Source organism: Protopterus annectens, chromosome 6.part1 (assembly GCF_019279795.1).
Source record: "Protopterus annectens isolate FY-2018-M chromosome 6.part1, PAN1.0, whole genome shotgun sequence".
Taxonomy (NCBI): Eukaryota; Metazoa; Chordata; order Ceratodontiformes; family Protopteridae; genus Protopterus; species Protopterus annectens.
In genome coordinates, this window is record NC_056738.1 from 99369368 (window position 1) to 99395983 (window position 26616).

The 26616-nt window shown below is 40.6% G+C and overlaps 1 protein-coding gene across 1 annotated transcript in view; it reads left to right on the forward strand.

Annotated features, from left to right (window-relative positions):
- The window catches only part of HAT1 (histone acetyltransferase 1), a 1164331-nt gene that overhangs the window by 841720 nt on the left and 295995 nt on the right, over positions 1–26616 (forward strand). Inside the window, exons 5-8 of the mRNA XM_044075533.1 lie at positions 320–499; positions 797–918; positions 1416–1520; positions 15795–15901. Of these exons, the coding sequence (XP_043931468.1) occupies positions 320–499; positions 797–918; positions 1416–1520; positions 15795–15901 (514 nt within the window). The remainder of the gene's footprint in view (positions 1–319; positions 500–796; positions 919–1415; positions 1521–15794; positions 15902–26616) is intronic.

Genomic DNA, 26616 nt, shown 5'->3' on the forward strand with positions numbered 1-26616 from the left:
AACTTGGAAGTAATATTTTGATATTTATAGCTTATTCTAGCTTGTCAGCAGTCACTGGTACTACAGTTTGGGGGTGATTTCCAAAAGATTTGCTCTCCGTGCAAGTGACTTACTCCAGTGCTTTATAGATCAGTCTCACCGGATTAAGTCAGTTAACACTGAGAACACTTATTTTAGAATCTGGCTGTTTGTATAGAAGTGTGCATTTTCTGCGCATTTGTATTCACTATCCATCTTGACAATGATTAGAAAAAAAAAGCTACCTAGTCAGAATTAGATTTATAAAATTTACACCTACTTTAATATTTCCTTTTTTTAGGCTGATGATATTGAAGGCAAAATACGTGAAATAATTCCTTCTGGGTTTTCCACAAATATTGATAATTTTATTTCTTCATTGGAGAAGGAAGCTAATTTCAAACCCTTTGGGACATTACTTCATACATACTCTGTCCACAATGAGGAGGCAGGAGAAGATGTCACCTACCAAATATACAAGGTAATTAAGTTTTGTTTAATTTTCATTTTTTTTTTTTTTTTTTTTTTTTTTTTGCAAGCCACAAATAATACTTAAGCATGTTCAAGTTAATGTTTACATTTCAGGTAATAAGCAATGGCGTTCATTGATATTAAGAAATGGCATGCCCCTTGTACAGTAGAAGCTCTTTTGTTTTGGTCTAGATTATATGCAGTGTTGAACTGAAGAGTTCTGTTGTCTTTTTCTCAGGCTATTCAGTCACCTTTTCTATCCCCCAGAGATCAGTATCAGCTGATTTTTCATGGTCTTTTTCCCTAGGCTGACTTGACATGTCCTGGGTTTCGAGATTATCATGAGAGGCTTCAGACCTTCTTGATATGGTTTATTGAAACAGCAAGCTTTATCGACGTGGATGATGAAAGATGGGACTACTTCCTGGTGTAAGTACACCCCTTCAGCAGCAGCAGACCTTATTGCCTTAACAAAGCCCACAGTTTAATTGTGCCCTTCCAATTACTGGGAGCCAGTTCAGTGATATTTTTCCCAGGAAAGACTGCAATTGTTTAATCTTGTAAGAGGTTTTTTGTATGCATTGGAAGACTTTCAGGAGGGAGGTGAATTGAAAGCTGCTGTCTTTTTAAGCTCTGAATGTGGGCTTAAACAGTAAAATGAGCTCTGCCTGTGTTTTCTTTTACTTGCCACCTATTCATCTCCACAATAGACAAGTGCAGTGAAGTGATGTAAAGAGGACTGATTTCTCTAAGTTGCTGTGCACCAATTAAGTGAATTGTATATTCAGAACATAGCAGGTGTACCCAATGGGCCCTCAGAGTAGCTTGCTGACACTGGAAATTCAGCTAGAGAATAGAAGAGAAAATGGACGCTGCATGGGAGCATGACTGTAATTGACCTGCTTGCCTTCCTGTTTTATCTGCAGATTTGAGAAGTATAATAAGGATGGAGCGACACTTTTTGCGACTGTAGGCTACATGACAGTCTATAATTACTACGTGTACCTAGACAAAACCCGGCCACGTGTAAGGTAATTGGCAGCATAACACATGCCTTGTCTTTTGCATTTCACTAAAGAGAGCAGCTGAAGTTCCCAATATTAGATTTACTGGTGCCAATTTGTTGATGAAATAACATGCTTCATTGTTTGCTCTTCTGATATTAAAATTACTGATCTTGAAGATTTGCAAGAAGGAAATTCACTGTATGCTTGGTCAGTCATGTTGAGCGACAAGTTGTGTAAAATGGTATAATGCTAACAGCACTTCTGAGACAGAAGTGCCAGCCTGCCTTACTTTGTAAAAAAATTAGTAAACTGACTTTAAAGTGATCTCAACAACAAACAGCCTTTAATTTTTATTTACAGATTCACTAAGTATTTTAATATTTTTTTTTTTTTTTTGCTTTAAATGGGAAAAAGGTTTGTGCTGTCATTCCACAGCTACTGTACTTAAGTCTTATTTACTGCAGGTACTCTGCATTAATAGATGAGCATTTTATCTGTTTCATTAACTTGCTGATGTGTGTAACTGTAGTAGGCTGATTTTAAAAAAAGTTCATCCTAACTCCTGAAGTTGTACCTCCAGTACAACATCAGCATAAACTACAGTGGTGTAAAAATGCTTCAGAGCAACAACTGCACATCTTGGAATAATAACCCTGAGTTCTCTTACAGAGTGTTTTGAATTGGCTGCAGCAGTCGGCTGGTCATCTAAAACCTACACTTTAACTCTTAATGGGAGTTGACTGGTGCCAGAAAGATTGTAATGTTTACAACCTGTGATGTCAAAGTCATTGTGTAGAATTGAAGTCTGGATTGTAGAGTAGTCCAGGTCACTCTAGTTACTATGCGTCATCTCCTGTGTATGCACTGCTTAGTCACTTACAATAATCAGGCAGCTACTTCGCACAGAAACACTTTTAGTAACATTTTTTCATATTTGGTGGTTTGAATCATTGTTCTAACCTTTGGGATCACTGGTGCATGTGAAGTCTGACATCGGGCCCACGCTTTAGAGCTAGAGAATGATCCATCCATCCACAACTCCTTTTTCCCATTATTGCATATGGGGTTGGGGTGTCGCAACAGTGCAGTCATCTAGAGCCAAGGTTTACAGTGCTGGGTGGTTAGCCCTACCCCTGCGGTAGCTAGAAGGGTGATCATTACGTATAAAATTGCATATGTCCTTTGTCTTGGGATATGGTTCATATGTTGAAGACGCCCTGCCTCTTTTCTTTCTTTCCAGGAGATCTTGCATTAAGACACTCTTGCTTTGATGAAGGCAACTTGTAATGAGAATCCATGGAGGTCGTGGAAGTTCCACCAACTATATTAACCTTCTGAGGTTGGAGATCACTTGTAGTAGGTCCAGTCTTTAAGGTATTGGTGGATGATTTTAATATAAAATCCCATGTGTCAGACTTTCTGCCCCTAGGAGACCTGGCCATTGTAGAAGGTCCAGGATCCTTTTAAAATCCTCTAAAAATTTGTCAGAACATGCTTTGTTGTCTATGAATGCTTATGGGGGGGGGGGGAGGATGCAGTTCCTGCCTGGAATACCCTTCCCATTCCAAGAGTTTGACCACTTCAGGAAGGTTTACACGTCAGCATCCCCAGTCTACAGGGATAAAAATTATTGAACCTTTGTGATCTAGTATGAGAGGGAGACTTCCAGCAGCTAGAAATGTTAAAGGAGCTTCCCTGTGGGGATTTAGGGTGGAGAGTGAGACTTCCAGCAGCTAGAAATGTTAAAGGAGCTTCCCTATGGGGATTTAGGGTGAAACTGCCTAGACTTGTTCAGACTGATGTGTAGGTGGTTAAATACGCAATTAAATATAATTATGATAGTGTGGATGCATAATCATCTGCTCATTATTAAAGAAGTTATTGGCCCACTTTGAATATAATGAGAATCACAAGCTCATTGGACTGGTGGAGGGGCGTTCCTAGCAACCCCCATGTATGTTAGGCCATTGTGATGATAAAAATACTCAGAGTAAGTTAAGGCTTGAGCTTTTTTGAGGTAATTTTCGTGGCCAAACAGCCCCTGGGATCTTGCAGATGTTTAAATCTTGCTTGATTAGTGAAGCCGTAAGCCTAAGCTGGTCCTCTGCCTCAGTTGCCTATGCTGAAATCTGTGGTGGGTCAACATTAGCTCCCACTGTCAAATGCATACAGAGTTTCGTGCTTCTCCTTACCTTCATACACTTGGAGCTCTAGAGTAACAAAACTGATCCCATAGAGTAGTCTGTGGCATCTTTGTCACCGATTTGGTGGTCCTGTGGAACAAGAATTCACCTATTGGGACTAACTCCAGGCTGCAGATGGTAATAGTCTGTCTGGTCTTCCTATCTCTGGACTTTGATCTGAAGGCCTAGACATCATACGGATGTTTAAGTCACCAGTGTAGGAGCTCATCATGGGGTAGTCCAGCTTTGTCGTTAGTGCCATACCAAGTTTAGGCGGCTTTCCACACCATGCTGTCTTAGACTAACACTTGATCTACCACTAGTTCCTGATCTCTTATGACAGACATGTTGCCTCTCCCATGCCCCAAGAGCTGACACTTGCAGGTAATACAGTGCCATTGTGCTTCCTAAAATTTTGAATCTTTGAGGATATCTAGGGTTTGGATTCAGAGAATGGTCAAAGATAATTAGTCCACCTGCCCAATAGAGTTGCCTTTGGTTATGCATGGTGCAGCTAATGATTTAGGACAACATTGTGGCTGCCTGGAGGCATTCTAGTTCTGTTCTCCTTTCTCTAAACAGGCCAGTGTCCTTTACAAGCTGCTCTGAGTGGTCAGAGCAAATTCACTAAGCATCCCACTGCTGACTACTTTGATATTTTATGTTCAGCATAGGTCCCAGAGACGCAGCATTTTGCTGTCTTGTCACCTGATAAGGAGTCAGGTTGTGGGCAAGTATGCAAGAGTATGTGCTCCTTGGCTTCTGGCACTTATTCGGCATAGTTGTCCCATTTCCAAACCCAGCTAGGGACGAAACCATTTTATGAGCTTGATGAACTCACTGAGTTTGTCTGTGGCTGCTAAGGTGTAATACCATTTGTCTTGTCATTTTGATTGCTGGTGATACTTTTCTAAGGCTGCAGGCTCAGAGTGCCTGTGTTAGGATGGCATGTCTGTTGATGTTCTTAGTGTTTCACTGCTGCAGTCCCGACTGTTGGGATTTCCTGCCCTGAAAGCTCTGTCGGCCTGACTACTAGAGAAAAATCTTTCCGGCTCTCAGGCTGGCGGACGCCCAGATCAACGTCAGTACACTCTGGTATAAATGTAGCCAGCCTGCATCAGAACACAAGTCTTTTCTTGCCACAGAAGACCTGAAGCAGCATTCAGGTGCGTTGGTTGGTCCATACCAGAGAGAAATGTCATCGGACAGATAAGTACCACGTTGGGAAACTTTTTTTTTTCTTTCCTTGCTCATGTCCGATAGTCAATAACGGTCTCCATTGTGGAAAACAGATCCCACACAGAGACTTTCATTCCCTTTGTGTTAATTGCTTATGCCCCCGATCACGACATTGCTAACTGTTGCTTTTGTGCACGTTTTAATACCAGAACTATTAGGTGTAAGGTTGAATTTCTTGCAAAGTTTCTTGGCTAACAATCTGTTCAGCTGTCGTTTATGGCATCCGTCGGTCATACCAAATTTGATTAGACTAAGCGCAAGAAAGACGAGTCACAAAAGTGTAGGCTTTCAGAAGACAATCCATCTCTGCCTGACTCTCCTTCCAGGCTTGTAATTCTTGAACAAGGTGAGATGCCTAAGTAGCCCCCTTGCCAAAATTATGTCCGTGGATCCTATGGTCCCCATAGCAGACTTCTGTAGTTTGATCTGAATGTATATCACTTCATTGCAAAAGTGTGATGTCTTTTGGACTTTCATCAGTCCACAGAGTCTTCACCAGGTTTTTGGCCAATGGGTCTCTGGTCCTCCAGGAGAAGAGTATCCTAATATGTTCAAAATAATAATCAGTGTTAAAATAATCGCTCCTGAGATTCTTACCTACAAGAGTCCAACAGCTGACCCAACATCCAGCTCCACTTCCCCCTCAGTCCAATATCAGTGGTATAACAGGGGAGTCTGTAGACAAGCATCTTCAGGTTGTTGCTGTTGCAGTTCATTGAACATTGCATGCAGTGCTCAACATCATCAGTTTGGCATGCCAGCCCCATTCCAGAATTCAGGGTAAGCACCCCACTGGGAGAATTTTATTTCCTTATCTTTTATTGTAGCTTTCTAGATGTCAAATGGTGTTAGCAAAGAAGTAAAGGTTGTTGTTGTGCCTTTTGGCTTATCCTGGTTAGGGGTCGCCACAGCGGAACTCCGGTTCGCTAATGTTTGGTAGTGGATTTTTATGTGCCGAGTTACCAGCCCTGATGCACAACCTTCAACAAAGGTATGCCCATTCATGCATGCCTCCACACAGAAGACACTCTAGCTGAGAATCGAACAGGACAACGTCTTGCTGTGAGGCGACAACGCTACCGCAGCACCACTAGGTAACTATAATATGGAAAGCAAATTCCACAGAAAGATTTCTACCTATTTTGTCTTGGGCTGGAGCATGATATGGACTGTTGTCCGTACTGTGCCATTGTCAAAATCTCACCAGGAATTCAGAGGTCAAAAGAAAGGCACATTCCTGATTTTGTTGTGCTGTAGCATTGGTCACAGCCTCTCCGAGCATCCTTTGGAATGCAGACACTCTGACAAATGTCGCAAGGAAAAAATTCACAGCACTGAACAGTTTTTCTGAGTCAGAAGGTTTCTCTAGGCTTGGTAACACAAAGATAAGTGGAGAGCATTCACAGCCCCCATTTTTGGAATTTACTTTAACAAAGACCGCAGATGAGGGCCCCTTTGGAGGCCACCACATCATCTGCTTTTAAGCACATCCTCCCACACTGAAACCACCAAGATGTAAATTTGCTCAGAGACTTCTGTGAGAGCCCTTGAAGCTGATACCAACATAATTATTTGGGAGTGGTCTAGTACCTTCACTTTTAGTTCATACCATTTGCAGGAACCTTCTTTTGGCATGTTGATCATCCACTTATGACCCAAGGCCTCAAGGGCAGGTTAACCTAGTTATCCATGAAGTGCTAATGCTCAAATTAGCATCCACTAACTAGTCTCAGCCTATGTAGAGTCATTCCCCCATCCACCCCACTTCCCATGCTTCACCCAGTGATCTGTTCTAGTTAGCTTAGAATTGTATGAACTTTTTAAAATGCAAGCAGCAAACCCTGTAGATGCCAGAGGTGTCAGCTTGGGTCTGAGAGAGAGAACCTACCCAGTTAAGAGGATTCTGATACCTAATATTCTGATGCAGATGAATTGTCATAAGTGGGCAAAATGCCATCCCCCTCTCTTGCTGTGAATCTGACACTGAGAATGCCTTATTGTCTGCCTCCCCACCAAACGGATCTGTTTTGAGGATACCATTGTCCGTATGAAGGAAGCTTTAAAGTTGGATCCAGAGAATACTGCCATACATTTCTGAGGTACAGGACTGTCATGTGTCTGCCTGAGCCTGTCAGTTGCAGTTACTATAGTTTTGTAAGTGGTGGAAGATGCATTTCTAAAAGCATCGGTTAAGATAGTCTCCTTCTCCCCTGCTCTTGAGAAAGCTGACCATTTATTTATTTATTTATTTATTACAGTTTGATTACCAGGATAGTCCACTGGGCCTGGAAGATTCACAGGATACCCCAATTTCTTGTACAGAAACACTATTCTGATCCATTGAGGATTCCTGGATTCCAACAAGGGACACCCTTTAGCTCTGTCCAGGAACCCTATTCCCAATAACAGAGTGGGATTCTCATCCACTTTGGGGGGAAAAAGGCTTGCACATCTGATGCCATGGCTTTTAAGGCTTTGATCACCCAAATCAGTGTGCTTACGGGTTAGAAAGAAGGCTGATGTCTCTGTTTATTCCTCTGTCTGGCAAAACTAAATGTTAGCTTTTCTCGTCTCACCTGCTTTATTAACACTATTAGGTTCAAGATTTGGGAGTCTGAGAATACTGATACCAGTGACTGCCCAAAATTGCTTACCAGACTTTGTTGATGTGGACTGGCTCATAGAAGTGAAAGTGATTATTAAACTGGAATTTAAATTATTGATTACCTGAAATTACTTGTAAGCTGTGTTGGGGGAATAGTCTGTACTGTATAATTATTGTATTACATTGTTGCCTTGATGGTCTTTCAGGTGTCCAAGTCGGACCATTGTTTGTATTTGATTTATGTTTAATCCTGTAATAAGTGCAATTCTTTTAGAACAGTAGGAAGTGACTGGAGGCTGTAACACTGCTTGCAGCATTTCCATTTTCTGAATCTGGAAGGGGGTAGTTTATTGTTGATTATTGTTTCTGACCATATCCTAAACAGAACTTATGCTTTTATGTACCTGTGCTGTACGAGTCTTTACTTTTAGAAATGTAGTATACAGTCTGTAATGATATTGCATTGAAAATTCTCCTTGTTCTGGGTCTCTATTGGGTTTTATCCTCTGCAAGACTCGGGATATGGCATTTTTTTAAAAAAAACTTACCACACTTTGGGATGAACATGTACCTACTACAACCCATGACATGATATATGTTGGCTATATACGTTCCGTCATCCATGTTGCCCAGCATTTCCTTTTGATGATCTTGCAGGGTGAATTTTGAGTCTTCTTGCCCTTTCCTTTCTCTGGCAATATTGCTAAATTCAAGAAAAATGACAGGAGGTGGCTCCTTGCAGGAGTGGTAAAAGGATCCCTCTCAATGCCCAGCAGGTGCCATTATTGCACTCAAGATTCTGTTTAGAAGACTGTATGTGTTATTTGCTTTTCACTAGTAGGTCCATTTTTTCCTTTGGCTTTGAGTCTTCTAATGCATTGTCACCTACCAGCAGTGAAGTTTATTGTGGTACTTAAAGTCCAAGTGCTTTATATTACAGTAAGCAGGTAGTAAAAGAACCCACACAACAAAATGGTAAAGAACAATTGGTTATAAAAATTGTAAAGACCATACAAAGATTAAATTAGTAGCTATCTATAACAACCCGGCAGGGCTAACCATCCATGGTATGAATTTTGACTCTAGATTGCCATTATTGAAGTAACACCCTTACATCATGTACAAAAATGGGAGAAAGGAGTTGTGGGTGGATGAGAGATACAAGCTGTAAGAGCCAAAACGAGTAACAGAGCAGTGTGAATAATGCTCAGTCCATCCAGCATGACACTTAAGTTGATGCAAAGATTTTACTACTGCACTGAAGAGTGGAGAAAACATCTGGCTGGAAAAATGTGGCTACCATGACAGCCATAAACATTGAAGTCTTACATGAGGTGCAGCATTCACAAGGCAATTGAAGGAGGTCACAGAAGCACAAAAATGATGACACCACCATGGATGGTTAACACAGCTTCCAATCTGACACATCCTGAATAAAAAGTTTAGCTGTCAAAGAAAATGGGATAATCCTGGAAAATGGCAACTTATTGTTGCCATCTTTTTCCTTAAATTTCACGTGGAATTCAGTATGATCAAAGTAGTCCAAAGAAAGGACTGGGTTTGTTATCCAAACTTCAGTATACCCTCTCTGGTTGCTTTGATGTCATTCAACAACACTAACTCGCTGCAGACCACAGCTGTCATTTCATTTGACTGCACCCCCCCAAACTTCCATTTAATGATGAAAGTCATAATTCGTTTTCTTGTGCTTCACAAAGAGAAATTGGTTAATAGGATGAAGGGAACTTTTTCTTCATTCTAAGGTATGTGAGAGCAGTCAGTTAATTAAATCCTGACTGGCAGGCTTGATACAATTGCTTGGATGTTTCTCTCTATCTCCTATTATATTTAAATAAGAGAAAGTCTTTTAAAGTAAACAAGAAAGTAAGTTATTTGCCTAACTTGTTTATTTTCTCACATTTAAGCTGCTTAATTGCAGCATTGAATACCACTGACTTAGTGTTGCTATTAAACCGCATTGTAACAGTAAGCTTTATGTGCTGTCTGCCTTCGGCTTGAATGAGATAAAGTAGCCCACGTAACTGATGCTGCAGACATGAAGTAAGACAGAGTCCAATTGGTGCTGTAGGTTTGAATGAATGAAATGTGGGAATTGTCCTTGTTTGGGCTGCTATTTTTACAGGAGATGTGGAGTTTTGGAAAGGTGCACTTCTTTTTTTTTTTTCCAACTGGAGTGTCTTGGGGATTTTGTGCCACCTTCCCCTGTCTGATTAGCTCAGTTCTAGCTCCACTTGGCCAGTTTGCAGGAGTGACCTCTGTCATACCATAGTGGATCAGGAGTATTAAGGTCCGAGGCTTCTTGCAAGTCCACCATCACAATTGAGTTGAATTGACTGTCTTTAGGTGAACCAATATTGAGGATCCATTGCCCTGGTGTGGGAAGTCTGGGCACCTGAGCAGGCCTTATTGCAACTTCCGGGAGTCCTGGGTTTTCCACCTATAGAAACAGTTGTATACCCATGCCTGGCTTTGTGGATGCCTTTTTTTGCAGTCGCAAGACCCTTGGACAAATCTATCTTAGAAAGCTGGTGAGTGTTCAAGCAACTAGTCTTTTTACTCCTGAGGTGGGCCAGATGCAGGGGAGACATTTGTTTCTGAGACAAAAAAGCTCTGGTCTCCCAGTACTCCTCTGGCTCTGTATAGAATATTTATTTTTATGATGTCTTGAGGCATATATTTCTTTTTTGCTTGCCTAGCCTTGCAGATGACAGCTGATGCACTCATTTAAGCCAGCCACAAGCCCTTGTGGATACTATTATTGAAACGTCAGTCTTTGGATACTGCCCAAAGGAGGACTAACGTTTTTATATCAGCATTCAGCAGAGTGCAGTGACACCCTTTCTGAATACCCTAGGGTGACTTCCACACGGTCTTGGCAGGCCTTTTTATGCATCCCATACCTATGATCTCAGCCATTGCAGATGGCAGACATGGTGCCCCACGGGTAGAATGTCCCAGAAGGCTTATTTAGTGCCCCATTGGATTTTGTGTTTTCTCTGCATTTCAATTATATCTGTTCTAGGCCCTCTTGATGTAGACTGTCTTTGCGGCAGTGTTTAACTCGCTCCCTTTTCTGGGATGAGGAAGCACCTTACCTTAACCATAGTTTCTGCCTTGCTGGTTCATGCACATTTTTGTCACAGTTTGTTGTCTGTTATGGGTGCTGTGCAAGGGTGATGTACATAACTGAGTACATGTGATGTGTCAGTTTGCTTGGCTAGAGCTTTCTCCACTGGGGAATCAATTTGATAGCTTCCTTTCCTTTTGGACAAAGCTTCCTCCTTTCCTTGGTGCCAGGTGTCCATGGTTGGGGAGGTAGTGTCTACTGCCTTAACAGTTAAACTCTTGCTCTTTCAGTAGAAGGTGGCCACTGAGGTGCTGTGGATACTCACACAGGCATACTGTATTTTACCCTGCTCCTGGGTCACTCAGGCTCCTTTACATGTTTGACTAATTCTCTGCAGCTTGAATACTAGGATTCTTGATGGGGGGAGTGAGGCAGTTCCCTGCAACTCTGCAATGGGGGAGAGCTCTCCTCAAACCTTGATAGAAGGGGCACACACCTTTTTTTTCACAGTCTCTTCTGCTTTTATTCTTCCGCTTAGCTGCTAATTTGCAGACGGAACCATGGAGTAGACCCAGACTTCTACATACAAAATGTGTAGGAAGCTACTGATGTTCTTCATTTCTCACTGCTGCAGTCTTCACCATTGGGTTATCTATGCTGTGGTAGCCCTCAGTCAGTCCAAATACCAGAGTCAAGGTTTTGTGCATTGGCTGCTGTCGCTTGTTGGGTGATGTCAGGTCGTCCGAGCTATAAAGGAGAGTAAGTGACACCATTACCCCAGTCTTTCTTGCCATGGAGCCTGTAGCAGAAGCAGTTCACAACAGTGCCAGTCAGCTGTTTCAAGACTTCGAACTTCAGCTGAAAACATCTAAAGCCAAGTACTTCGTTGGGGATCCTTCCTTGTTCTTGCACTAACCGATGTCTGAAAAAGTCAACTGTCTCGCTTGTGGAAAGCAAATACCACACCGAGACTTCCATTCTTACTGCGTCACTTATTTTCATCTTCCGTCTCCAATTACCGATATGGCATCCGTCAGTCAGCAAATCCCAGATCATCTGAAAAAACGTAAAGATATAAGGGTAGAGACAAGACCGCACAGGGCCAAGCCTTCCGACAACACCACCGCTGAATGGGTAGTCAGTTCTTCAGAATTCAGTGAGGCACTTTTGCAGCCCCTGATGCCCTTCTCAATTACTTCGCAGGCCTCTACTGAGAACCTTTTGGAGTCCTGTATGCCACAGATGCCTGCATTGTCTAACGAGCCTTCGGCTGTCTTGCCCTCTGTTGGGTCCGGAGCCGCTAAGCCAGGCATTGGCTTCCGAGGATACCGCTCGCACTTCAGATTTCACTTCAAGGCCTTCACCCTCTCTTCCGACTAACATACCAACAGCACAGAGGGATACCTTTCAGGCCAGACTTAGACCCACTCCACAAAAAACAGCAAAAAGTCTCCATTCCACTACTTCTTCCCCTCCTCAAACTAGAATGCTAAAAATGGCGGAGGATCTCATCACTTTCATCCCGGGTAATCAGGCCACTCCAGCCAAAAGAAGGGAACCTTCTCCAGGCATCCAGTCAGATTTAGATTCAGAGGGATCTGACTCCTCTGTTTTTGAAGAGGAAAATCCTCTTACTGCCTATGAAGATTCAGATGCAGAACAATCTGTTCCTTCTGCATCACCTCCAGAGGACTTTTTCTTTGGGGAAACCCTCCATACCCTCAGGAAACACTTTCAATGGAAATCAACAGATTTCCCTCAATCCAAGAAAAGACTAAGAGTTTCTGGACCTACCCCAGCATAGGCCTCTGGCCATCCCACCCATTTTGGAGGTGGTAGATGGTTTGCTAAGAATCCAGCCTTACCCCTGACACCCTTCCACATGCCCCCAGAAAACCTGACAGGCACTACAGGGTACCTGACTTGCATAAATTCCTCTACAGAAATTCTATAGCAGACCCAGAGGTGTTTGCTCAGGTACCTAAGGGAGTTGAGGCTAACTCTGCAAAGAATCCTATTCCCTCAGACAAAGAATCCAGAGCCCTAGACAGATGAGGTAAAAAAGTATATACCTCTGCAACTTTAACTATAAGGGCTCTCAAAGGTGATTTTGGATGTTACCCTCAACCAGGCCATTTACCTGCCCACCTTCTTCCATAACCCTCAGAACAAGGTGGAAAGGATACTGCATTCTTTGGATGTGCACAGGCAATTCAGATTTTATCTGGATCGTACAAAAACATTCAGGAAAACTGACCAACTCTTGGTCAGCTTTAAATCGGTGTGCACAGGAGAAACCAATATCCAAACACAGTTTCCAAATAGATAGCACTCTGCATTCAATTTTGCTACTCCTTGCATGTAAAACCACATCAGAACCCATTCCACTAGGGCAACCTCTACTTCTACAGCATTCCTTAGAGAGGTATCCACCAAGGACATCCTGGAAGCTGCCACATGGACTTCAGTCCACACCTTCACTAAGCATTACCATCTGAATCTATTCTCAAAGGGTGGGGCTGAGTTTGCCTCTGCAATTCTGCAGGGCATGCTCTCCCAAGCTTAAGTTTCTGTCAACCTTCCACCCTTCTCCTCAGCTTTGGGAATCTTCCCAATGGTGTAGACTGCAGCAGTGAGAAACAAAGAACATAGTACAGAAAAGCTGAGAATGGCGTCGCCTGCTCTCCTTTATAGCTCAGACGACCTGACATCTCCCAGCAAGCGACAGCAGCCGACGCACAAAACCTTGACTCTGGTATTCGGACCGACTGAGGGCTACCACAGCATGGATAACCCAATGGTGAAGACTGCAGCAGTGAGAACACTCGAACATCTACATTTATGGTAAGTGTACACAGCTGTACTTTGTGCACACACGAGCTACACAGCTCTGTTTCTTCACCTCATGTTTAAATCTTTGTGGTCACCTGGCCTGAAGCTCTTTGTACTTGAGGTTGCTTCCTCCCTTCAGTGGGAGGTATTCTGTGAGATGCAGTGCAGTCCTCCTCTCCAAAGAGGTTGGATTCACTTCTGCCATCAGATGGAGGGTGGCGGTGGACTTCAGGGGTGGGTGGTGGAGCCGCCTGTTGACTATAGTGTTTAACTTCGTATCCGCTGATGAGTGCTTGTTGGGAATTGAGCCTCTCTACCTGCCATACTGCCTATTGCATCATTGGATGGGATTTCTGATGTGGCTGGGGATATCCATTAGAATCATGCTTAGTTCCATAGTTAAATCCACTGGGGAAATGGTGGTATCTCTGACAGAGTACTCTGAGATTCCCAGCAAGGATTATTATACATCACACAACAAGCCCTGGGTTATGTGTTTAAAGATCCTTTGCCTTGGCATTCTATATTGATGTAGAACATCCTGTCAGAGCTTCTGGTAGCCAGAGGTGTGATGAGGATGGGATATTTTGAGTCAACCCTGTACTTTTCAGCTTACTGACACCAGGTGAAGGGTGGTCTAAGACAAGTTCCAAGAGAAAATGTATAGTAAGTTTGGGGGGGGGGGGTAGTAAAATGGGTGGAAGATCCTTCCATGCATGCTGTGGACTCTCAATTTACAGCTGACCTTTTTGCTTTATTGACCAGGTAAGCCCACTGGGCAAAGTGTTTCTTTTCAGGAGCAACCTTAGGAGCACAATGTCAGTTGTGCAGTAGGCAAATGAAGATGGATGGAATCGAACCTTGTACCTGGGTACAGGAAGCATCCCATTCTTTCTAGCAAAACATTTGCCTGTCTGGACTTTTCCTGAGTCAGTAGAGCTCACTTACTGATGGGTTAGTAAGACCACATTTCCCTTATGGTAAGTACCTAAGGGGATTTACTCAGTCCTGCATGACTCCGTAACAGGATTAGCAAAGGAATGCAAGAATTGGGGGGGGGGGGGTGCTGATTGGCCACTGCTAGGAGTGACATCTGGAGTGTTTTACAAAAGGCTTACTGCAGGAGGGGATGTGCATAGTAAATAAAAAATAGTTTCTTTGTCTGTGGGATACCTTCTGCTTCTAGCTTAAAACAGTTCAATTCTGACTTGTTTTAGCCTAATGCAGAATATGAAGGTATGTGGTGGTGCACTGCAGACCATTTGTAAGTACATCAGTTAGAATGTACCTTGGAGAAACCTAATTTTATAAATTTACTGTCTCTTTCACAAAAAGAAGGAAGTGACCCAAATTATGCTTGACTGAGTTAATCGAGATGCATCACATATTGTCTTGACATATACAAAGACTCCTTTCAGAGGTGCTCAGCCGTCACTGAGGGAGCTGTTTTGACTGCTACCTTCCTTTAGGATTCTTCTCATAGGTAATGCGCACATGCTGCTATGAAGCCATCTTGTATTTGAACTTCACAGAGCATGGTAAAACTGATTTATGATTTCCATAAAATGAGCTTCTGTGACTAGACAGTTGAAAACCTATTGAATCTAGAAATATGCTGCATTTAACAAAAGTCTTTGTCCAAAGTTGGTTTTACTACTTAAAATGTGCATCAAAGTTGTCATGAAGTAAGATGCAGAAGCTAAGTGATGTACTGTCATAATAGGACTGCAATAGTGGCTCATGCAGTAGGCACTTTGAACATTCCCACTCTCCAGTGAACACCTTTATGTGGGGTTTGTAATATAGTTCTTTTCTTTTTGACTGGTTGTTTCTCACACATTAAAGATTATGTACTTAGTTTGGAATCTGATCTGATTGAATGGTTAGAAAAATGGCACGTGAGCTTACAATTAGAACAAAAGAGCATCCTGAAGATTTCTAGAAAATCTAAAGACCAGCAGAAAAGGTAGTGGCAATTCCTTCATAAGGTCTGCAGTAAGAAGATTCTTGAAAGATTCCGTCTTATGCTTAGTTTCTCGTATAATTTTTGCAGAGTCTTTTTTTTCTTGTGGAATCCTGAACCTTGTTTGTGGTGTTTGGTGAAGGTTTTGTTTTTCTTTAAATGCAGTTAGAAAAAAAATTGATTAACTGGTTAAAATGTTAAGCTGAAATGGCACAACTAGTAAAACAAAAACAAAAAAAATATTTGCATGCAGTAAATAGCAAGTATAGTATTTCAGTGCATAACATTTAGAACATATTTCAGTGAAGTAAAGTTTGATGTTTGTATGCTTTTTATACAAATTTCCCTTTTATTTTGATTGTGTTAAAAATGTTTCCATTTGTTTTAGTCAAATGTTGATTCTGCCCCCATTTCAAGGAGAAGGCCATGGTACTCAACTTCTGGAAGCAGTTTATCGGTACTATATGTCTCTTCCCAGTGTACTTGATGTCACAGGTTTGTAATTTCTTTTCTGCTTGAAGTGATGCTTTAAGCCATTAAAAAAAATGCCAGACGAGCAGAATGTCACTCCTTGAAGGATACTGACTGACGATCATTGCAGCAATTTCTAATGTTTAATACATTTGTAATGTAAAACTCGGGAGACTTTCTGATTTGTCCTTTGGTTGGGCTCATCCTTTCCATCATTTAGAATTTAGAAAATCTCAGGGTTCGAGAAACTGTGCATGTCTGTTCCAGTGAGTGCTATGATGTCATTCTCTGTACATATGCACATTCATCCACCATGACTTTTTTTTGCAGCTTGTATAGTTCCTGTAATGATCCAAGCTGTTGCCATTAATGTTTTTGTGTCGAGTGTTTTACAAGCCTGCAGAGTGTTTGTGAAGCCACTAAATGGCTAGTCAGCATCCGCATCAGTATAGCCTTTACTGCTTGGGAAATTATGGTGATTGAGAGCTCTTTGTACAGTGACTTGCTTTAGACAGAGGCCAGAGCATTGCCTCAAGCGCAGTGGGTATGTTTAGTCCTAGCCTTGTAGGAAGCAAGTTTGTTTATATATTAAAAAAAGGCATTCCAGACCTTTCAGATGTTGGGCCCTTTCCCATTTAGTGGGTACTCAAAACCACAACAAATTGCTTCATTTCAGAGGAGGAAAGGAGGTCCTATGGATATTTGCTTTAATTCTTCCATTTGAGGCAGAGCGTTTTGAAATGCTAGCACTGTCTAGCTTCTGGTTGATATCATGGAACACTGGGCTGGACTTCTTGATTTGCAATGTCATAGATCAGCAGTATTCATAGTTGAATTTTTTTTTCCTTAGGACGTCATTCCAGGCCTCGTGGAGTCACATTCCCAATTAAGGGCAGAACATCATTTCACTCTCACTAAGGCTTGTTGCTGCAGGCGTCAGCTTCAGGCAGATTTTTGATATTTTGATGCTTGAGCTTTGGTGTGGGAGTCCCATCATTAGGGAATACAGTCTGATGCCAGTGTCAGTACCAGCTTCCCTCCATGAGCTGCCTTCACCTTACATGCTGTTGTGTCCCTCTTGATGACCTGCATTTACTACTTGCATGCTCACCTTATCTCAAGACTATGCATTATTTCACATCTGGTGGGGCATGCATGTCTCCCTCCTCAAGCTCATTTGAGGAGTCTGAAAGACCCAGAGGCACTTTGAGATTGACAAGGACACTGAGTCCCTTCGTTAACTTTCTTTGTGGGAGCCATGCTGTGGGGGATTTCTTATGGTTGATGAGGTTCAATATGGACTGGCCTCGGGCTCCTGTCCAGTTTCCCAAGTTTTATTGCATATAAGGAAAGTAAGTCTGGGGTACCTTGATCCATCTTTCACATGAAGTTTGTGATTATGGAAGTTATTGCTTGATAGTTTGAAGGTTTCATTATTCTACTCATGCAGCCCCTAAGAGGGTGGATGCCCTTTATAAGTGTTCACATTGGTGAGTACAGTCCATTAACCAGCATTCTTTAGCTGTCTGTCTTGTGATTTCTTTGTGCAGCATAAGTAACAGAGAGCACAGCAGTTTGCTGTACCTCCTAACAGAGTCCAAAGATCTTGACAGATGTGGTAAGAGACTACTACTTTGTATTATTGGGATTCAAAACTCTTAACTGCTCATCTCGTATGTCCAAGTCCTCTCTAACGATAGTTACTGGAAGGAGCTTTAGAAATCTCCTGAGATCTGCAAGAAAGACCATGTTAAGACTCTAACAATGGCTTCTTAGGTGGGCTTCCATGTAACCCAGTGTGATTTTTTGCAGTGTAGACGTTCCATCAAGGATTGTAGTCTCTTGGGAAGGGGCTGCCTTTTGAAATTCCTCTGACTTTAACTGGGTTCCTCAAAATTGCAGAGATGAAACTGCAAGTATGGCATACTTTATACCAAGTCTGATAACTGCCGATTCTTGAGTTAGTATAAAAAGTTCAAATCTGAATATGCAAGCACAGACCAATCACTGAAGGAGTAATAACAGTGCACTTGAAAGACTAAAAAAAATGCAGTACATCTTATTCTAGGAGAATAAATAATTTTAAATAAAAAAAAATGTTTTTTGAAAATATAGAATTAGGGGTGTAATAGACATGAAGGGGGTGAAACTATCTGCAAAAACAAAACAAAAAAAAGTAGGAGTTTCAGAGTTTGCTATTTTTCTTTCCTTGAATTGCTGTTAAATTTTAGAGGTGCTAGGACTCACAAGATCAAGCTGTATATTTATTATGCAAGGCTATCTGCAAATTTATTCCAGGATTGACTGGTATGGTCCTCCTGCAAAATGCAGATGTGGCCTGAGGGGGAGGATACTGGCAAGACACAAATGGTTGTAAGACTCAGTGGCCGTAAAATATCTCTGAATCTGTAAGAGGAAGCCAAGTGTGGTATGTGTCTCCGTAAGATGGCATGACTGAGCTTGTCTTTCCTGAATGAGGACTTCAGGAGTAGCATCATGGGTGCCCATCTCAAAGGGAGGAGGAAGTACTTTTCAGCCTATTCTTCCAGGTGCCGGTCATATACTTTCTCTAGAGGAATTAGAACCTCATTACTGCAGATGCTCTTTATGAATCCCCAAACAACCTCAAAACAGGAGTACACTCCCTTACCATTCACAAAAGGCATTGAAATCGTACTCTGTCCTCATCCCATGCTACCCACGTTGCCCAGTGAAATGACTGTACTAGATGTGAATTGACAGGTTAGTCAAGGTACTATTTGGGGGGGGGGGTTTATATGCATTGTCACTTTCAGCCACATGTTGGAATTCACAGATATTATACCAGAAAGATCCATACTGGTAGCCCAGCCTGTCTTTTTAGTAGCTCTTGGAACAAGCCCAGTTTGTACTGCTGGGAGGTCTGTGAAGGCTATACAGTATTTAGTCAGAGCTTGTTGTGCTCCCATCTCTTTCTGGTCATGAGAGAGATGGTAGTTTGTGCTCCAGTCTGAATCTCAGTAACTTCATCCAGAACATGTGGCACATCAGGTTTAGTATGGCAACACTTCAAAGTTTCATGCCTTGGGGTACCTTAGGGTACCTGAATGGAGTCGCCGGATTTGATTGATGCCTTTTGGTACATCAGCATTTGGGATCCACTGGGGAAAAATCTTCTAGTTTGCTTTGGATGGGCATGACTTTTATTGGAAAGTGTTCTATCTGGCCTGTATTCAGCACCCAGTCTCTTTGTCAACAAACCTTAAGAAGAAAGAAGTTTTTCCTGCATTCTCCAACCTACATTACCTACTTCTGATAATTGTATCCCCTAGGCATTTCTCTTGTGGAGTTTCATGTAGCTGCATCTTTTAAGAATTGCCCATAAGTTGAAAGATGTTCTCTGACCTCCGCTTAAAGGATAGCTTTCATAGGCATAGATCTGATGAGCACTGAGTGGTGTGACTGAGGTCATTGGAAAAGGCACAAGAGGTCATGTCCCTGGTATGGGTGAGGAGTATAGTGGAGTGTTTAGACTCAGAACCTGCTGTGTCTTCTGTTTGATGGCAGCCACATTCTTTAAGGTGCTCCTTTACAAACCTGAAGATGTGGGTGTTGCACTGACCACTAGGCCTTGCAGTGAAGAACACATTCTTCCAATCTTTTGTTGGTTCCACTTTTTCTGCAGATTAACTTGTCACAGATTCTGATAACAGACCCTTTTCTTGTTGGGTGAGGAGCTCACCTGAGCTTTACCCCACTGCTCTGGGACTTTGGGCCTTTTGAGCAGGGCTTCCTCCAGGATTTCTGTTCTTATGGTCACCCAGTCCATCAAGACCTAGACAAACAAGGTGACCCAAAATCTTTATCCCTTATGCAAGGAGGTGATGCTTATTTTGCCGTAGACCACAGATGAAGAACATCGCTGTCAGTGGTTTACATTTCTGAAAGAAATGTCATGCTAGTCCACTGACATAAAACACTGAACCAGAAAGGCTATGTGCTGTCTTTTATTGGACCAAAATCACTTTGGAACAACTGTAGTGTAAAATCTGTGTTGGTCCAGTAAAATGATCAGTATGTTGGCAGATGCTGTGATCCACTTCTAGAATTCTTCTTGAGATGTGGATTCAGAGGATGGCTGTTTGAAGTGAGCCACTCTGGAGAATTACCTCTTTGCCATTTGGGTCAGTGTAGTACCCCCCCTTTCTTCTGCTTAGTGCTGCAGAGAAAGAGGAGATACCTAGGACTGCTTCCTCCATGTCATGGAAAATTCCTACGAGTTATAATGGTGTGCATGCATACTTAATGAATCTTGATTATTGGAAAGAATTACCCCAACCATAATTATCCATCAAAGCGAGTCCTCTTGTAAATAAATTAATGTTATAAAAACCTATATTTGTCACTTGGCTTCCTGACTCCTTAGGCATAATTTAGCAATTGCTATAGTATTCTGTCAGTGTCTTTGCTGTGTTTTGATAACAGGATGAACATTTTTGAAAGAGTTACCTGTTTTCAAGTGCCACCCAGAAGGTTACAAAACAAGATTCAACAAAGTCTTTTCAGGATTCAGTGCTGTATGTAAACTGCCTGTAAGGGTAATGTTAAATGATGAGGAAATAGGTCTGCTACACGGTTATTATCAACATCAGAACTGGGATAACTGTGAAGAAAAGATGAGGTGAGCTCTCTTAATTGCCTCAGGATAATAAACTTAGTAGGAAAAACATGCTTTCTATAGCCTATAGAACCTTTTCCTCATTTCTAAATCAAGGGAAAATTATTTTTGCGGATTACTGGGAGCAACAGGGCACTATCCTCTCACCACAGCAGAAAGCACTATCAATAAAATCTACTCTTAGGTATTCTCCCTATAAAAAGCTTTTGTATACACAATTTATGATTACAAATAACTTGGATAACTCCGGTCCACTTGAACAAATTTAACCCGAAATGTTTCCACTTCATGCTCCTGCTGTTCTTATCCCCGGGCTGATATCATTCACATTCTGTGGTTTTGTAGGTACTCTCACAGCATCTGGTGCGCTCTCAAGGTAAGGCTGGACAAAATGGGTTACCATAAAATCTACCTTGTCCTGGGAAATGGCTTTACTACACATTACCAGTCTTAACATACCTAAACTTAAACTTAGAGCCCTAATTACACTCTGTCTTCTAATAAAATTTTACATTACCAAGCACTGGGTTGACCGCTCCAAGCTGTCCTGGAGAGAATTTAAGAATCTGGCAGTTAAATATATTACCTCTCAAAAACTGCTAATTAATCCCCGCAAACAAATTTATTGTTGTAATAATGTGTTCTTATTATGCCTGTTGTAGCTATCAAAGCAAATAGTGTTTTGAAAAAAAAAAATTAAAGACTAATTAAACTTTAAAAAATTAAAAAAAAAAAATTAAATGATGAGGAAATTTGGAAGAACAAATTATCAATAAGCTTTGAGTTTAGCAAGAGGAGTTTATTTTTTGAAGAGTGCTGGAATAAATAGAGATGTAGGGCATGAGGACAACATAGTGAGTCTTTTTTCTGGAAAACAGTACAAAACTCAGGAGAGATTGGAGGTACAGGAATTTACATATATATAAAAAACTTAAAACACCATCCAAAGCCGGTAATAAAATTACTAAATACATTAAAAAAATACCTTCTGAAAAATGGCAGAACTACGTTCTGATTAAGACAGTTGACAACTTTAATAATAATAAGCAATCATTAAAGACATAGCTAGAGTTTGTTTAAGCGCTTTCATTCGTAAAATGTTTCACATTGGACTTCATCCGAAATATGGAACAAAACTAAGCACTAGTAGCACTGTAAGACCAGGCTAATTAGCATATTAGTGACATCATCCATTATCTATTCCATCTAAGAATGCTTTTTACATTTAAAAGCCCATTTACTCCAGGGGGCGTGTCTGCCCCCAAGTCTCACTTGCCATTTGTGTTCCTTTACTTCCAATAATGGATTGGAGCCAGCAAAAAGAATGGAAACTTTCTCAGTCACAGTGACTTTAAAAACTGAGCATTAAGTGTTCATTTTAATGTGCTTGGCCAGAGCATTTTTACAGTCACGTTTTCTAATAGCTTGAAAATGTTCCTTGATCCTGCTACTAAGCCTACTAGTTGTCTTCCCCACATAAAAAGCGTTGCAATAAGAGCACACTCCTAAGTAGACAATGTTGGTGAAATTACAATCAAACTTTTATGCAAAATGAAAAGTAAAATTTTAAGTGTCTCAATGTAAATTTATTCCCTTGAGCAATGTGTTTGCAACAAACCCATCTTCCACAGGTATACATACCTGGGGAACTTAACATGGGCAACATATTTTGTGAAAGATTGAACTCAAAAAGAGACTTTAAAGAATGGGTTTTCTTATATGAGAATGAAGGGCTAGTTCCTAAAACTGACTAATTTTTGACTGCTTTTAATAAATACCTAATGCTCTTGATACCTTCAAAGTCTAAAGAAATAGGAAGGGAAAATTTTGTGCAGTCATTTGATTAGTTACCCTTAGCACTACTGAGCCTGTACTTGGATGCACCAAACACCTACCTATATGTATCTGCCACTTCCTTAAAACAGTTAAATACAAGCTTAACAGGGTAATGTATGTCTGTGAACAGTTTCATAAGGTAATTGCATTCTTGCAAAAACAAGGTGTCATCATTAATGATCCTACTCAAATTGACCTTAACTGTATTTCTTTTCATAAAACTGGGATGCTGCCTTCAGAAGTCAAGGTAATTGTTACAAAATGTATCCTTCCTATGGATGGAAGACATAAATCCCTTGGTGGTAGGGTTGAAAGAAAGGGAAATATCCAGAAAATGCACGTTTCCCTTCCCTGACAAAGTAAAATCTAGGAAATCAATGCTTTCATTAAGTTTAACAAAAATAATCTAGTTCATTGGGAGCCCCCAGCCCCACAAAAAAGATATTGTCAGTAAGTCTTATACAAATACACAAACTGGAACCCTTCCAAATAGGTTGAACTGTTTACTTCCCATGCACTAAGTACCAGGTTGGCATATGCTGGTGCTATCTTAGCCCCCCCATTGCTACCCCTTGTAACTGTTGGTAAATGATGGTGTTAAAGGAGAAAATGTTTTCCAAAACCAGTTTAATTAAGGAAATATAGACCTTAACCCTGTGGGAAGATGTATTTGTACGTTTAGTAAGGTAATCGGGAACAAAGTCTAAGCCTCTTTAAGGACTGCTTTTGAACAAAACCACTATATCCAAAGTGACCAAGGTACAATCACCTTACCCTATAGGGAACTTAAATAGTTCATCTAAAAATTCCCAGGAGCCTTTCAAGTAAAAAGGAAAATTTTGTATCGAGGGATTCAGGAAAAAAATCTAAAGTGCTGAAATGTATTCAGTTTTTGTTTTCTTGGAAGGTACAATCTGTTTTGAGGGAGGATCCTGAGGATTGTTGTGTGCTTTTTGGAATACCAAACAATTCTCTCTAGTACGGGAGTCCACTGTCATAAAATCAAGTTCCCAATCTGTAATTAGACACTCTCTTGAACATGTCTGGGTAAGCACTTGTCATAATAGTTGAAACTAAGTGAAATTTCTTCAGGGATGACAGTCTTGTAATTGTCTTTAATTGCCAGGGCTTCATTCATTTTACATATATAAGCTTTGGTGTCCATAATAACAGTGCCCCCCCCCCCATCTGCTTTCATAATTCTTGTATCTATTGTTAATTAACCCTTTGACAGCTTTCCTTTCATCACCTGATAGGTTAAACCATTTTTTAACAGGTTTGGCATTGAGGTACTCTCTAATGTCATTTTCACAAACCCTAGAAAAAATGTGTGGCATTGAGTAGAGGGTTAAATGTACTTTCTTTTTTTTTTTGGGGGGGGGGGTGCAGAACTTTCATCCATCAAAGGATCAGTGAAGTCTGAAGCAGTTGAACAATTCACAAGTGATTCACTTGAAATACCACCAGCAAAGCCATCTAGAAAACAGTCCTCTTCATTACCACTGTCACTATCAGAGTTAGGGCATTCATTAAACTTATTGCTAAAACTTATGTTTAAAGTTTAACTTTCTACAAAACAGTTTCAAGTCTATAACATTTTCTGTAGATGCCCTTTGCGATGGTACAAAGTTTAAACCTTTTCCTAAAGCTGCTGCTGTGGCAGGATCATGTTCAATGTCAGTAAGATTAATTAGAAATCACATTTCTGGTTTGAAACAGTGGGAGAAACAAAACTGCCTTCCACTCTTTCATTAATGTTGTTAGTTCCATTTTTAACAGAATCCTGAAAGATGCAGGAGTTTGAAAAGTCACAGTGGGGTAAAAGGTCTTTTTTATTATTTCGGTGTCCATTTTTGAAGGCTTTAATTGGAGAAAAACGTTTACTGTTGCCTCTGGAAACCAAAGAATAGTCTTTTTTTATAGGGTTTAACAGTTTTCAAGGGATATGCTACCATATCTTGGTATTGTTTTAAGTCCCTTTCTAGTTTGTGTTTTTTCTTTTGGCTCAAAAAAGACACGTTTGGAAATTTAAGTCGATCATTAGTTCTCTTTTACAGTCAGAAAACTGATGATTGACAGTAGTATCATAAAGGGACTTAATTTCATCAGCCAGTGCTTGCATTCTACATTTATTGTGATCAGTCAGAACTTTCAATACTTTGAGACCCACTTCATTAAAAATCCGGCATAATGCTCAGTAAATATCACTGTTTGGTTCAATACCCTTAGGGAATTTGCTGAACCTAAGTCCATGGGGGACGATGCCATGCTGAATACAACTGAAAAGATAAAATATCAAGCTCGATACTTTTAAAAGTGTGCAGAAACTTATCCAGTTGATAAATTAAACGCTTGCAATTTCCAGGTGTTGCAGTGTCTGTAACAGTTCCTATGGAATTTAGGCCAATCATTAAGGGGACTGCTTTGATCAAGGAAAGGGTTTGAAGTATTAGGCGCCAAAAGTTTATCTATGAACCAATTCTCACCAGTCATGGAATCCGATAAAAAAAAAACTGTAGGTTTTTTAGATTCTGTGTTACTGCCATACTCAGTTTTAGCTCTATTAATGTGTAATGTTTAAACACTTCATGTTTTCTTAACTAATTCGTTGAAGGATTTTAGAGCACTTGCGATGTCCAAGGGAATGTTTTATGTAGACAAATCAAGCACGTCTTGACTATTGTTGAACAGCGAATTATCATTTAAGTCTTCCATTTCCGGATAGAGTAAAATATTTGAATTAAAACACTATCCAAAGCCAGTAATACGATTACTAAATATATTAAAAAAATGCCTTCTGAAAAATGAAAGAACTACATTCTGATTAAGACAATAGCATTAGTAACCAGTCACTAAAGACATAACTAGAATTTGAGCGGTTTCGTTTGTAATATGTTTCACATTGAACTTCATCAGAAATATGGAACAAAACTAAGCACTAGTAACACTAAGAACAGGCTAATTAGCATATTAAGGATATCATCCATTATCTATTCCATCTAAGAATGCTTTTCACATTTAAATCTCCATTTAGTCTAGGAGGTGTGCCCGTCCTAAGTCTCACTTGCCATTTGAGTTCCTTTACTTGCAGTAATGGATTGGAGTCACCAAAAAGAATGGAAGCTTTCTCAATCACAATTTTAAAAATGGCGCATTGAGAGTTAACTTTAATGTGCTTGGCCAGACCATTTTTGCAGTCACCTTTTCTAATAGTTTGAAAATGTTCCTTGATCCTGTCGCTAAACCTTCTAGTGGTCTTCCTCACATAAAAGGTGTTGCAAAAAGAGCACACTCCTAAGTAGATAATGTTAGTGGAATTGCAGTCAAACTTTTCTGCAAAATGAAAAGTAAAATCAAAGTCTCAATATAAATGTATCCCGTTGAGCAATGTGTTGGCAACAAATGCATCTTCCACATGTATACACACGGGGAACTTAACCAAGTGCAAGCTTAACAGGGTAATGCTTGTCTGTGAATGGTTTCATAAGGTAAAGCATATGATGGACAATGGGGCTGACCATGAATTTGGCTTTAGGGTCATCCAGATTATTTGTAAGAATTTGAGAGGTGGGATACACAAGTTAGAAATATGTGAGCTAAATTGGATTTTACGTTTAAAAGCTGACGCAGAACCAGGTTTGAATGCTCTTGTTAGCATCAAGCCTGTACTAAGAAAAAAGCAGATGAACTTACATTGCCATATTTTACATCTGTTTCAGTATTTGTAATACATAACTATTCCTATATTGTTCATGATTTGTTTACATAGATATGAATGTTTTTGATATGATATGGTTCAGTGTATTTAGTTTTCATAATTATTTTAAGGTTTTAACATGCTGAATTGCAATATTGTTGCTTTAAATCAGACTGGGGCTGTCACATGACTGTATGAAGTTTATAAAAGAGCTACTACGATACTTTGAAGCACTGAGGAAGAGTTTTTGCTAACCTGAAAGCTTTGCTGCATTTTACTTTGTTGGAATAAAGTTTACTTGTAGGCGTTTCCATATTCAGAGGTTTGTTTTTTTAATTACTTCTTATCCACAGACTTAGTTTACCGCAGTGCTGGTCCTTTTTTATAATGGTTCAGCACCTATGTCTCTAATGCACACAGGCATCCTGTAAGTGATTCATCTCCCTTGCTCCTGCTTACACTTAATGGTACCAGAACTTGTCATATATTTGGGATGCATGGCTAGGCCTAAAAAGGTCCTAGTGATAGTTTGCGTAGAACACACCTTTG